Here is a 13,374-nt window from a genome sequence, read left to right on the forward strand (position 1 = left end):
AGTCTTTATCCCATGGTCTTTCGACAAATCTTCGATCAGGATTTATGACATTAGCGTTAGCGTATAGACATTATTATTAGAAAGCTACTCTCTTCAGCTTACAATAATACCCATATTGCTTATTCCGTTAAAAATATCGATGTAATAAAACGAGGAATTTGGGGAATTTAGAAAAAGTACAGACATTCCAAAAAAAAAAAAAAAGAAACTTTATTCGTAATCAGAACAAACAGATCTACCTGTGGTAAAAATTTCAGATTTTTTCCGCAAGCTGGGACAAAACTCAACTCAAAACTGGAGAAAACTTCCAAACTAAGCAAAATCATTTGATGGGTTAGTGGGTACCCATTATGACATTATAACCGAATATTGTCATGGGCATTTTATCCATTTGGACCATTTGGAGTAGAATACCAACAAATACTTTGACTTCACTATGTCATCTCAGTGTGCAATTCGTATGCTAATGCAATATCCGAACACCAAAGCATTGTATAACATTTTGGAACTCAATTTATTTTGTAATAATTTCTCCATCACTAAAGTCAATAGAAATGAAGCTAATCCGAATTTCAAATTCAGGATGGTGTTGAAGAACCCATGTAAATACAAGAGGAACCAAACCTATTGTAATATTTTCTAGCCACTAATGTCAATAGAAATACTGCTGATCCCAATTTCATATTCTAGATGTAGAGGTTGCACTTATGTAAAACAGATTTCCACTCTCTTATTCTTAAACATGTAAATATTCAATGACAAACAAAAGATGTTTCGATGTTTCGTGTTTGGGCGAGGTGTTATAATGGCTATTGTTAAGAAAAATTGTATAAACAAAAAACCTTATTTCCCCCACAGTTAGGCAGTCAAAACTTGTCCCAGTGGCAACATACAAATTTATTCCCACCGGTTTTGGGTTTTGTTTACATGCTGATTATTATCAAGATACGGTTGCACGAGTATTGGTAGACATGAGAATACAACGCGCGACACAGCACATTATTCATACCTTGCATACTTTTAGTAATTTCTACTGTTATTGTTGTTGCTGTTATTATTGTTTTGATGTCGTACGATATTGGTCTTTCGATAGTTGTTGTTCTTTATTACTCTTCAACTTCCCAGTTGTTGCTTACTGACAGCGACAAGCGGGATGGCTAACCGCTAAATGTATTTTTATAATTTATTGGCTACAATTCAAGTAGAATATTTATTTATACATATTTTTGTATATAAACTAAGAGTTCCCATTAGTTATTTGTTAAGTATTTAGCAACAAAAATATAATCTTTTCAAAAAATATGGGAAAGTTGCATTTCCAAATTGCCAATCTCTCAAATTGCCATCATGGAGAGAACGTGATTTTTATTTCATTCTCAATTATTAGCAAAACGCACCTATTATCGGGTGTTCAATCGGATGATGTTTGTTATGATGTGACCGATCTCAAATGAAACCGGTGCAATTGTCAAAGATAACAAAAAAATATATGTATCAACAGGTGGAAATTATTTGTATTGTAATTGCTCTACCAAATGACATTTGTTGATTATAGTTTAAGTGATCATCAAATATTAGCATGAACCATGGTATCGTAAAATGTTGAATATGTTAAGTCAAAACTTTCTTTATGTTGTTGGGGAAATTATAACAAAAACAATTTTTTTATAAAGGGATTTGACTTTTCATATTCGATCAGCTGGTGTGATACCACTACCTGGTAGTTCTGCCATGGCATGAACTATGACATTTTAATCTAAACTCTTTTTATGGATGAGTAATATAAATAATATATATGCTCTATCTAAACAAATGTAGCATTCTGACTGGAAATAGGATGTAGATTTACAGAGGAGATTGAAAACGGCTGTGACCAGAAGCAATGCCTACATTTACGGAATAAATATTTGAACTCTGAGGGAGCCAGGTCTGCGCAAACAACATAAACATACAAATAATGGAAACAAACAAAATCCTTCTGCTCCGGCGACGTTATAGAAAATGATTTGTTTATTGGCTTTTCTTTCGAGACATTCTAATTGAAAGGAAAACAATGTTTTATATGACAGACGCCCTTTAACTATTATAGTACGTTTATATATATAACCCACTAGGTTTCAAATGTCAATTCTATTACTTATATTTCAAATAAATCCTCATAAAGAAGGTTAACCCTGCAAAAGGCTGTAATATAAACATGACCTAAGTCACTTGTTTGGGATGTTGTTTTCGGTTATGAATGACAATATAAAGGTTAAAATGCAAACTAGACATAGACAGTTGGTCGAAACCTTTTAAACGATCAAAGTCTTTATGGACATTGTTGATTAAAAACTATTACATTTTCAACACAAAATTGTTTATAGAAAGAAATAATGTACGAAACATCCTACTTTATTGATTTTTCTATTTTTGTAAACCCCTTCAACTGTAGGGCACTGTGAACGCAAAACACAACAAAAACAAGAAAACGGGAGAGCTGTTTTCGTAATAAAACTTGAGACAGAGAGGAGAGAGGGAGGCACAGAAGAGAAGAAAAAATGTGTACACACGTCATGCAATAACAAATTAGTTAGTGCAAATTTTAAGCAAAAAATTAAAAAGCCGACAACCAAATACACATACACACAATGAAACAACACGCAGCTCAAAACGTGAAAAATGTCATTTATTTCTTGGACGATATATTACAAAATCTCTTTTGCAAGCCAAAAGTGAAAGTCATCGTTTGCATAAGCCGAACTTAACACACAAACACGCACAAACATTCACAAAAAATTAAAGAAATTCATTTGTTGTACCCATCGTATGTAATTACGAATTAAAGAATTAAAATAATAATCATTTTTCTTAAGGAAACAAATGAATACTTCAAAAGGGCCTTATTTCCCTTTTTTACAATTTAGCATATAAATTCTTTGACAATTTTCTTGTTTTTACAATAGTTTTCTATTTGCACAATCAATTTTTTCTTGCAGTTTTTTATATAAATATAATAAATATTTATTTATTTGCTTATTTTTATAATAAAATGTCCACAATTAACAAAACTTTAATTTATAAATTAGGTATACTAACAATTTTTTACTGAGCCGTCGTTTTTTTGTGTATTTGTCACTTAATTTTTTTATTTTTGCAAATAGACAACGAAAAACGAAGCCAAGTAATTTTTTTAACAACGCCGATGTTTTCATTAAGTTTCGTAGCCAACGACGTTTGTTTGCCAACACAATCAAGGCGTTTAGTGAAAAAGTATTAACCCATTATGGGTACTTTACACGGTATGTTTTTATACCCTCAGCCTTTAGGCTAAAGAGGGTATTTACACTTTGATACGACCAAAAATGTGCCTCATCGAAATAATGGTTTTAGACCCCAAGTATGTTTGTACGATATCCGTTTCAGACAATTTTGAGTAGATCTAGCAATGTCCGTCCGTCTGTCTGTCTGTCTGTCTGTCCGTCTGTCTGTCTGTCTGTCTGGCTGGCTGGTGCGCACGATAATTGTCGAACAGATCAATCGATTCGGTTCAAATTTTGGGTATCGAAATATTTTGTCCAGATTCGATTTAAGTTCGAAGATGAGTCATATAGGTCCACTCCTTCAGGTACCTCCCCCACAAATGTTCAAAAATTGTCGCAAAACTTGTGCGCACGATAACTCTTGTAGGGAATAACCGATTTGGTCCATACTTTGCACATCGTGTAATTTCTACCAAACTTAGATGAGGTTTCAATATGGACTCAATTGTTCCACTCCTTCGGGTACCTCCCACACAAAATTTCGGAAAAGTTCAGTTTAGGACCAGTAGTGGGATTCTCTAGGGCATTTTTTGGTTACCAACAAAAATCGGTCAAATTAAAACGCAAAATTATGAATGAAAAGTTCAAATAAAAGTTGACATCGCTGTTGCTATCGGTAGAACTTTGCGACTACTTTCTATTGGTGGCTAACTTACCGAATGATATCGTTAATTACCGAAATTATACGCATTTTAATTTTAACGATTTTTGTCGACAACCCAAAAATGCGTTAGAGAATCCCACTACTGGTCTCGAATCGCTTTGATTTTTGTTTACTCAAGTTGCATTCGCTGTCCTCTATACGACGCTGTAAATTTCATTAGGGGCAAGTCCGTACTTCCTCAGAAAATAGCCTGAAAGTTACAAAAAACCCTAAGACACCGTGTGTAGTGGTTGGAGCGCATGATAACTCTCGAACGGACCTGCCGATTCGGTCCAAAATTTGGCTTTCGTAATATTTTGTCCAAACTTAGTTCAAGTTCAAAGATGGATTATAACGGTCCACTCCTTCCGGTACCTCCCCCACAAAAGTTCGAAAATGTTCGGAAAATGTGTGCGTGCGATAACTCTTGAAGGAAGTAACTGATTTGGTCCATACATTGCACATTATGAAATTTCTACCAGACTTAGATGAGGTTCCAATATGGACTCAATCGGTAAACTCCTTCGAGTACCTCCCACACAAAATTTCGGAAAAGTTCAGTTTAGGACCTGCTCTCGAATCGCCTTGGTTTTTGTTGTAACATTTAGTATTCACTGTCCCCTATACGAAGGTACAAGTTTCCTCAGGGGCAAGTCCATACTTCCTGAAAAATAGCCTGAAAGTTAAAAAACAAACCCTATGACACCATGTTTATGGGTGGAAGCGCAAGATAATTCTCGAACGGAAATGTCGATTCCGGCCAACATTTGGCCTTTGTAATATTGTTTCCAAACTTACTTCCTTCAGGTACCTACCCGACAAAAGTTCAAAAATATTCGGAAAAATTGTGCGCACGATAACTCTTGATGGAAGTGACCGATTTGGTCCATACTTTACGCATTCTCATAATATCTACCAGATATAGATCAGGTTCGAATATGGAATTTGAAGTGGACAAATATCCACTCCATCCCGTACCTCCCATACAAAATTTTGGATAATTCACTTTAAGACCTGCTTTTAAATCACTTTGATTTTTGTTGAAGCAACTTACATTCGCTGCCTCAATTACGATGGTAAAAGTGGTTTCAGGGGCAAGTCCATACTTCTTGAGAAAACAGTCCGAAGGGTGTAAAAACCCCCTATGGCACCCCCATGGTCTATGTCGGTCCATTCCTTTAAGTACCTTTTCCGCAATATTTTTGAACTTTAATCCTAATCAACATTTTTGTCGGTTCATACGATCAAAATTTTGAAACCCCCTAAATACATAAGTTTTTTTTTGTGAAAAAAGTGTTTCAATTTGCACAGGCTGAGGGTATATCTCTGTCGGCAAAGCCGACTGATATTTTTTTACTTGTTTACATATGAGTTGTCACTTCTGTCATATAAAATGTATATGCAAAGTGACAACTCATATGTAAAAAACATGTGGTGCAAAGTACCCATTAGAGAACGCTGACATAAGTTACGTACTAATGGCCTGTTCCCGTACTTTATAAAGTGGTAAAAGTCGTAAACGATTTTCATATAAATTTTGTGTACGGGAACGCAAAATGTGTAAAAGTGGTAAAAATTGTAAAAACTTTTTAGTTCTGGAACAGAGCTTAATTTTTCATTATAGAACGCAATTAGAAACACAATAAACGACATTTACACTGGCACTTATTAATATATTGTTACGAATGTAACTGATAGAGTTGACGTAATCTAGTTGATTTGAATTAATTTGAATTGTAACGCAGATTTCTATTGAACAGTTAATTTAATAATTTAATTGATCCACAAACATCCCAGGGGGACAAGGGAGATTTCTCTCATATCAATGAGCGCAACCCGATTCATATGAGCTCAATGATATGGGACCTACAGTTTATCGCAGAGTCCGAACGGCGTGTCTTAAGACACCACTTGCAGAGAAATTTTACATGGCTGAAATACTCAGGAAATGTCGCCATCATTACTGAGGGGTATTTTGCCACCGTTGATTTTTTTGGTGTCGAACCCACGACCTTCTGCAATCTTCAATCGAGTTACAACAACAACTATTGTATGTCGATGGTCAAACTAGCAATGTTTCTTGAAACCAATTTCGTCAAAGTTTCTTTTCAAAGCTCTGTTCCAGAACTAAAAAGTTTTTACAACTTTTACACATTTTGCGTTCCCATACACAAAATTTATATGAAAATCGTTTACGACTTTTACCACTTTAGCTGTGTTCCAGAACTAAAAAGTTTTTACAATTTTTACGACTTTTACACATTTTACTCGAAAAAGCGTTCCCGTACACAAAAAAGTTTTAAAATGTTCACTTCTCTTTAAACAAAAATGGCGCTGAATGACGCTCTCTTTAAAAACTTTTTACAAGACAAATTTGGTCGAGTAAAAAATACCCAGCAAAATGTTTGCATCCGCGGATGCAGTTAAATCACTAGAACAATTGCTGCTGGAGTACATCTTTTACTATGAATTTTACAAGAGAGTGCGCAGCTAGGATGCACTCCATTTTGCTTCCACGGCACACAGCAAGGATGCACTCCACTGAGATGCGCCAATTTTCTTTTTCGCGTAAAGTATTTCTTGAGAAGTTTCAACATTTTGCAATCGGTAGTAGCTGACGTAACATTTATATTGCCTTACTTGAATAACGGTCGATCTGTATTGATTTTAATGTCTTGATATTATCAACAATAGGTAACTTACAGAATAACTTATACATTTGGCAGGGGAGCCTTTTTTCATCATAGTTCTGTTTAGAATATTTAAGTGTTAATATTGAATTTAATGCTTAGTTTACATTCGTCGTCGTTTCGTGATTTCGCGCGGAATCAAGCTAAATTTATCATGATTTCGCATACAAAAATGAAATCATCTCATTTCGTGATTTCAGCGAAATCAACATCGAAATCACAGTACACATGATATACAACCCTGTTTTTGCCTAAAAAAGTACCAAAAGTTGCAACACTTTTCACGTATTACAATAAACAAGGTAGATGGTCAATTGCTGCAACAAAAAAATTTAGTATCAAAATTTGTAAACAATGTGAAAAAAATATTAAATTTTTAATGGTAGTGTTAGAAAAAAGAGCGAATAGTCAAAAATTGCTTCCCTATACAAATTTTTTAAAAAATACGGGAACGGAAAAATGACGGAAATTGCCGGAAAATGTCAAAATCAACGTATCAGCTATCATATAAGATGCCAATGAAAATACTTGCTGATAGTTTCTACTAGGCCAAAATTGTATGGCAGAAAACTGGAAGAGGTGTTATTCGGCGCTATTTTTGTTTAAAGAGAAGTGCAAGTCTTGCTACATTTCGGAGTACGGAAACGCATTTTTAGCACACTAAACGGGAAAACTACTGCAAGTACTAATATTATGCAGGTTCTGAGCACAACTTTTATCTATCAAAATTTTTTATTATAATGTCTCAACGATAAAATCATTTTTTTTATTTTTTCATTTGTTAGTACTATACACAATTAATACAATATATAGATAATTTTACGATCATTTTCCAAATAAAGTTCTATATTTTTATATTTTTGATGATTAATTCAATTTACAACAACTTGTGAAAATTCATGTTCGATCAGCTGCGCATATGCATCTACCTTGATCATTGTGATATGTTTGAAATCAACAAAAAATAAGTGTAAACACCGGGGTGTATTTCAGGATTTCGTGAAATCCAGTGGATTTTGGAGCGCTAGTGTAAACTTGGCATAAGACTGTTTTGTAATGCCAAGAAGTATGATTTTGTAGTAGTTTGAGCGTTGGGATACATATAGGCTTGCTAGCTTCTTCATCGCAGTACACATATAATAAATAAATAAATGAAAGAAAATGGAAGAAAAAACTTGCAACGAATAACAAGAAGAGGCAACACAACAAACACAGAAAACCATGTACATCGGTTTCACTACTTCATATCCCTCGCCTATAAACTTGACGTCGCCATGTTGAAATCGTGCTAGTCTGACCATCGACGATGCAGTTGAATCACTACAAGTGTACGGTACATTTGCCGTTGGAGTACATCTTTTCCTATGAATTCACTTATTCCAAATCACAACTTAAGATGCAGTGCTTTGAATTGAATTTATATTCATTATTCGGATTGCATTTTTAATCATTCTAAAGATGCAGTTAAAATGCAAGCCATTGCGAAGTATCCCAAAATGAATAAAATGCATTTATTATTTGTGTAAAACAAGAACACAAAGAACTTTATTATACAAACACAAACTAAAAAAGTTTCCATTAAATTCAATCACATTTTAGCTTACATCCTCAGTTCTCGATTTAATCCAAGTGAATCTGATTTTCTTTCATCATCCTAAAGTTTTTTTTTATGTTGCCTTCCAATCACTAGTTCAGCTTTCGACATGTACTTCAACTCCACTCCATTACAAATGTCCGTCTCGTGAATTACCGCAAAAATGTTCGCAATTTAAGTTGTTATTTCTTTATTTTATAACAAATTCTTCGAAATACACACTTGCTTATCTTTGGAAGAAATGTGTAGGGATCAACCAACTGTATTTTTTTTCTGTGGGGATCTCTACAGCAACTGCTTATAAAAGCTTTGTTCCTTTACTTTTTTAATGGTAAGAGTGGTAAAAGAGAAAAGTGTCAAAATTGTTCAAAATTGCTCTCTCATGAACATTTTTACCAGAAAAGTAAAGGAACGGAAAAATGGTAGGTCTGGCAGCAATGTCAGAAAAAAACATAAAAAATCAATTTTCGTCTTTTATTTCACAGTTTTTAATTTAGTGTTGTCAGTGTTCGACTTTTTCTTCGGTTTTTCGTCCATTTTGTGAAATAATCGTCAAACAAAAGTCGAAAAATCAGTTCTGCCATTTTCTACCTGCAGAAATTTTGCTGGTAGCCTGTGGTAGAAGAGAAAGCCATTTTCGCTCTCTCTCCCCTCTCACTCTCTTAAAAATTGCTTCCAGTTTTGCCACTTTTCGGGGTTAAGGAACGCTTTGCAGGTTGAAACTGGTAACAAATGGTTAAAATGGTAACCTCAGGTAAGTAAAGGAACACAGCTAAAATGTATCGAACGAAGTGCATTTTTCATAACTCTGTTGGACTACATCGAAAGATGTTGTGAAATCATAACTCCAATTGCACAACTTCCAAAATTTTTTCCTGGGAATTGTCGCCGTGCCACATATCACTTGATATCTTGACGTATGCATTCAGCGTTTCAGCCATGGCAGAACTACCAGGTAGTGGCATCACACCAGCTGATCGAATATGAAAAGTCAAATCCCTCTATAAAAAAATTATTTTTGTTGTAATTTCCCCAACAACATAAAGAAAGTTTTGACATAACATATTCAAAATTTTACGATGCCACTACCTGTTTAATTGTGCCATGGTTTCAGCCAAGGTATATTCATATAAGGTAAATGCATGAATTACAACAACTAACAAATTTACAAAAACAACATTGTTGTTATTGAAAATTAATTGTCAAAGATAAATATTGAATAATAGGGTCGTTCTAAATTTTTTCTCAGGAAAAACATAAATACATTTTGAAAATCCTCTTAAATAGAACAAATTTGAATCAAAATGTAAATATAAAGCATACAGAACTGTCGTAGTTCATTGTTATTACACGTTTACGGTGAAAAGAAGAATTTTATGGTAGCAAATTTCGAAGTTTTAAATTTCATGAGTAGACCCTATTACATTTTCAAAACTAAATTTACAAAAAAGTAAGAATACAGCTGATTTCCACTTCTACCTTGTATAAATATGCCTTGGTTTCAGCGTAACGTCAAACGTATAGCGTAGCGCAAATGACACTTTTGAAAATTTGTTTGTTTTGTTGTTAACATGGTACAAATACACAGGTAGCCGCATCGGCAATTGTTGGCAACATCAGATGTCAAAATTTGACATAAATTCAATGCAATTGACACATTATGTTACCATCAGCTGGCATGATAATGCTACCTGTATTATTGTACCATGGTTGTTAACATATGATATTTATTTTGAATCAGCAGTTCTGAGATTTTTTTCTTATCAACCGCTTATCGGTGGCAGTGAACTTGTTTGTCTTGTTTGTTAATTACCCCGTTATTATTTGTTTAAAGATAGTAATTGGAAGATGTCTTCATCTATTTATAACGATTTGCCAGTGGTAAGTAGGGTTTTTATAAAAATCTGTCTGATTGAAGTTTAGTATCGTAAGAAGTATGTTCAGGGTCCTTTACCAAACTTGTTTTTAAATTATGATCTTTTTATTATAAACTCAATGACCTTTTTAAAAAAATGGTTGATAAGGAAATATTTACAAAAGTAAAATCAAAATTCATATTTTTTCTAAAAACGTGTTTAAGCCCACTTAGCTTGTAAAAGGGTAGATCAAATCTGAATAAAACTTATTGCATAAATTTAAATGAATTCCCCGCACCAATATAATGCTAAGGTAAAGACTTTTTTAAAAATATTTACTTTTTGCTTTCTTTAAAGGAACATCCACGTAAACTTATACCAGCTTTATGTCAACAATTTTATCATTTAGGATGGGTTACTGGAACTGGTGGTGGTATCTCAATGAAACTTAAGTATAATAAACTGAACATTAATCACACCTACATAAATTATTAGTAATCCAAAAACTTGTATTTATTTGTAGTGATGAAATCTACATAGCTCCATCGGGCGTCCAAAAGGAACGCATACAACCTGAAGATTTATTTGTGCAGAATATTGAAGGTCAGGATCTACAATTACCACCCGATTACAAGCAGTAAGTCCTGAAATATGTAAATTGTAACAGTTCTTTAATTCCAATTTATCTTAAAAGTTTATCGAAAAGTCAATGCACTCCATTGTTTATGTTGGCATATCGCCATCGAAATGCTGGGGCTGTTATACACACACATTCACAACATGCCGTTATGGCTACCTTATTGTGGCCAGGTGAAGTTTTCACTTGCACACATTTGGAAATGATAAAAGGCATTTATGATGATGAACTGAAGCGTTATCTACGGTATGATGAGAAATTGGTAGTACCAATTATTGAAAATACACCATTTGAAAGAGACTTGGCTGATTCTATGTATGCTGCAATGATGAAATATCCTGGCTGTTCTGCAGTGCTAGTTCGTAGACATGGTGTTTATGTTTGGGGTCAAACATGGGAGAAGGCAAAAACTATGTAAGTCAAGCATTAAGTCCACTTTAAGGCACCTACGGATAATGTTTACTTTTGGTAGTCCTTGGTGGTTTGATATAAACGATACATATTTTTTGCTTAGGTCCATAAATTGCGAAATTCCGATAGTGTCCATGATTTTATGTGAAGGTAATATAAGAGATTTTGAGGATTTCCCACGTTTTACTATGTTGGGCATTAAGATATTTACAATGGTACCCATATTGCCCTGTTTTTCGAAACAATGAGAAGAGTTGGGCAATTGAACGACCTAGTTCACAATCTAGTTCATTGAACACCGATCGTTTGTATGAACAAAATACGTATACTTAATATCTCACTATAGTTTGTATGATGTTCTCATACGTATTTGAACTAGGACAGTTAACTAGGTCGTTCAATAGCCCAACTCTACAATGAGATTACATCAAGGACACTTACGAAACTTTGAATGCCCATATGATGCAAAGCATAAGCATCCGCAATAAAAAATATGGGGGTTATCATGAACGGCAATTCCCCGTGAATTTTTTCACTTAAGTTGCAACGGCGGAAAGACGAAACTCGCGGGGAAATGTCATTCATGATAACCCCCTATATCTCGTTACAATCAGGGCCCAAATGACTATCAAGGTAGACCAGACAAAGATATCCGGTAGGTGGCTCTATGCTGGCCTTGTTCCAACCGACGCTTAGTTTAGACGATTTTCCCTCTCTTTTTCTAACAGGGCTGAATGTTACGACTATTTGTTTTCCTTGGCCGTGGAAATGAAAAAATCCGGCCTGAACCCCGATGATTTTCCCACCAATGCTTAATTCAAACACACAAAATTAATTTTTTTACTTAAAAATACAAAATACTTGTATTTGTTGTTAAAAAGGAAAGATATGTAAAAAAAATAAAAACAAAAATCATTTAAACATGAAAATATTCTAGAATTATGTTTAACATAAAATAACCTTTTGCCTTTTACTAATGACTTCAAGGAGATTAGAATGAACCAATTACTCCTCCATGAAAAATGACATGAGTATAAACGAGGAGTTTGTCCGTTTTTTTGTACAACCATTTAGCAAAATAAATAAACGGCACCGTCCAGAAATCTCTTTAATCTTAATTACAACAATGCATAGGAAAACATACAACTATACCTAGAGCCAAAAAAATAATGCCTCAACAATAAAGTTTTCATCTTTGGCGACGCATTCTACGTTCCAATTTGCGCTGCTTCTTTTCGTTGATTTCAGGTTCTTGGGCCTCATTCTTTTGGGCCAACCATGGCTTAATAACACTGCCCCACAACATATACAAAGCCCGAAAGGGAGCCAAAAGTAAAAGGAACCAGAAATAATTGGATATAATGGAAAGCAGCATTGTTCCAGATGTAAGGATAATCAAGTCCTTGACATTTCTATAATAAATATCAAATTAATTCAAGAAATCCCTTTTTGTCACAACTTCTACTTACTCAGCAATGCCACCTTCCATATTCAAATCATTGCCAGAATCCAATAAAGCCCCAGTTTCTGAATATTTTGCCTTAGACATAAAGGCCATAAATTGATATGCTGCTCCCAATGTGATCAATGATAAAATGCTCATAATCTACAAAGAGAAATCATCAATGAAATGGTTACTTCACAACATCCTGAATAATCTCGTACATACCACCATCACTTTCCCAATATCGAAGAATATACAATTAACCAATATTGAAGCTGCTGCACTTCCCAGAGCCATATTCCTATAAAAGACCAAGGTGGATTTGTTTTCTTCCACAATTTGCTTAGCGCCTTTCGTCCCCTGTTTTCCTTTTTGTTGTGGCTAAAATATACGATTTTCGTGGTTATTTTATTTCCTTTTGAGAGGACATGTAATACTTACCGCCATTTTTAATAATTCTATAGAAAAAGTTGTAAAAATCTAAAAATTTCCTATAAGACAAAGGTTTTACCACTTTCCACTTATAAATTTTTTCAAGGTTTGGTGTATTGGCAATGTTTACGAATGAGTTTTTGACACGCGTACACGTCAAAAAACGAAGCAAAATGACAGCAGATGTCATTTAACTAGGGTTGCCATGTTACAGTAAAGGGGGTTGACCTAATAAAAAGGTGTGCGTTGTATTCATTTTAAAATGTAGAAATGTGTGAAGCCAACAACGTTTCATTAAAGTTGGGCGTCATTTTTGATAAAATAAAAGAGCAAGGGCAACATAGTTCGATTTTTTCTTTATTCTT

At 34.2% G+C, this 13,374-nt stretch overlaps 3 protein-coding genes across 7 annotated transcripts in view; 1 reads left to right on the plus strand and 2 right to left on the minus strand.

Moving 5' to 3' along the window:
• Positions 1-3,243, minus strand: part of ATPCL (ATP-citrate synthase) — a 38,587-nt gene extending 35,344 nt beyond the window's left edge. For 2 of the 5 annotated variants that reach the window (XM_073990060.1, XM_073990053.1), the window contains exon 1: positions 2,941-3,089. The gene's annotated coding sequence lies outside the window, so the exon portion shown is untranslated. Of the gene's footprint in view, positions 1-2,870 lie in introns of all 5 variants that reach the window. The other 3 variants (XM_073990050.1, XM_073990056.1, XM_073990054.1) reach the window with 3 other exon arrangements.
• Positions 3,244-9,946: 6,703 nt separating this feature from the next.
• On the plus strand, positions 9,947-12,092 carry LOC141405560 (probable methylthioribulose-1-phosphate dehydratase). The gene is made up of 5 exons (XM_073990062.1): positions 9,947-10,110; positions 10,443-10,537; positions 10,609-10,722; positions 10,780-11,136; positions 11,862-12,092. The coding sequence occupies exons 1-5, from the start codon at positions 10,078-10,080 to the stop codon at positions 11,947-11,949; spliced, it is 687 nt and encodes a 228-aa protein (XP_073846163.1). The 5' UTR covers positions 9,947-10,077; the 3' UTR covers positions 11,950-12,092.
• A 136-nt stretch (positions 12,093-12,228) lies between these two features.
• On the minus strand, positions 12,229-13,167 carry LOC141405561 (transmembrane protein 208). The gene is made up of 4 exons (XM_073990063.1): positions 13,019-13,167; positions 12,803-12,958; positions 12,603-12,739; positions 12,229-12,545 (listed from the first exon to the last, which is right to left on the minus strand). Exons 1-4 carry the CDS (start codon positions 13,022-13,024, stop codon positions 12,323-12,325), a joined length of 522 nt encoding a protein of 173 aa, XP_073846164.1. The 5' UTR covers positions 13,025-13,167; the 3' UTR covers positions 12,229-12,322.
• Between the last annotated feature and the right edge of the window lie 207 nt (positions 13,168-13,374).

The sequence above is a fragment of the Musca autumnalis genome, unplaced genomic scaffold, assembly GCF_047663935.1.
Source record: "Musca autumnalis isolate F117 unplaced genomic scaffold, ASM4766393v1 scaffold_5, whole genome shotgun sequence".
Classification (NCBI taxonomy): Eukaryota; Metazoa; Arthropoda; class Insecta; order Diptera; family Muscidae; genus Musca; species Musca autumnalis.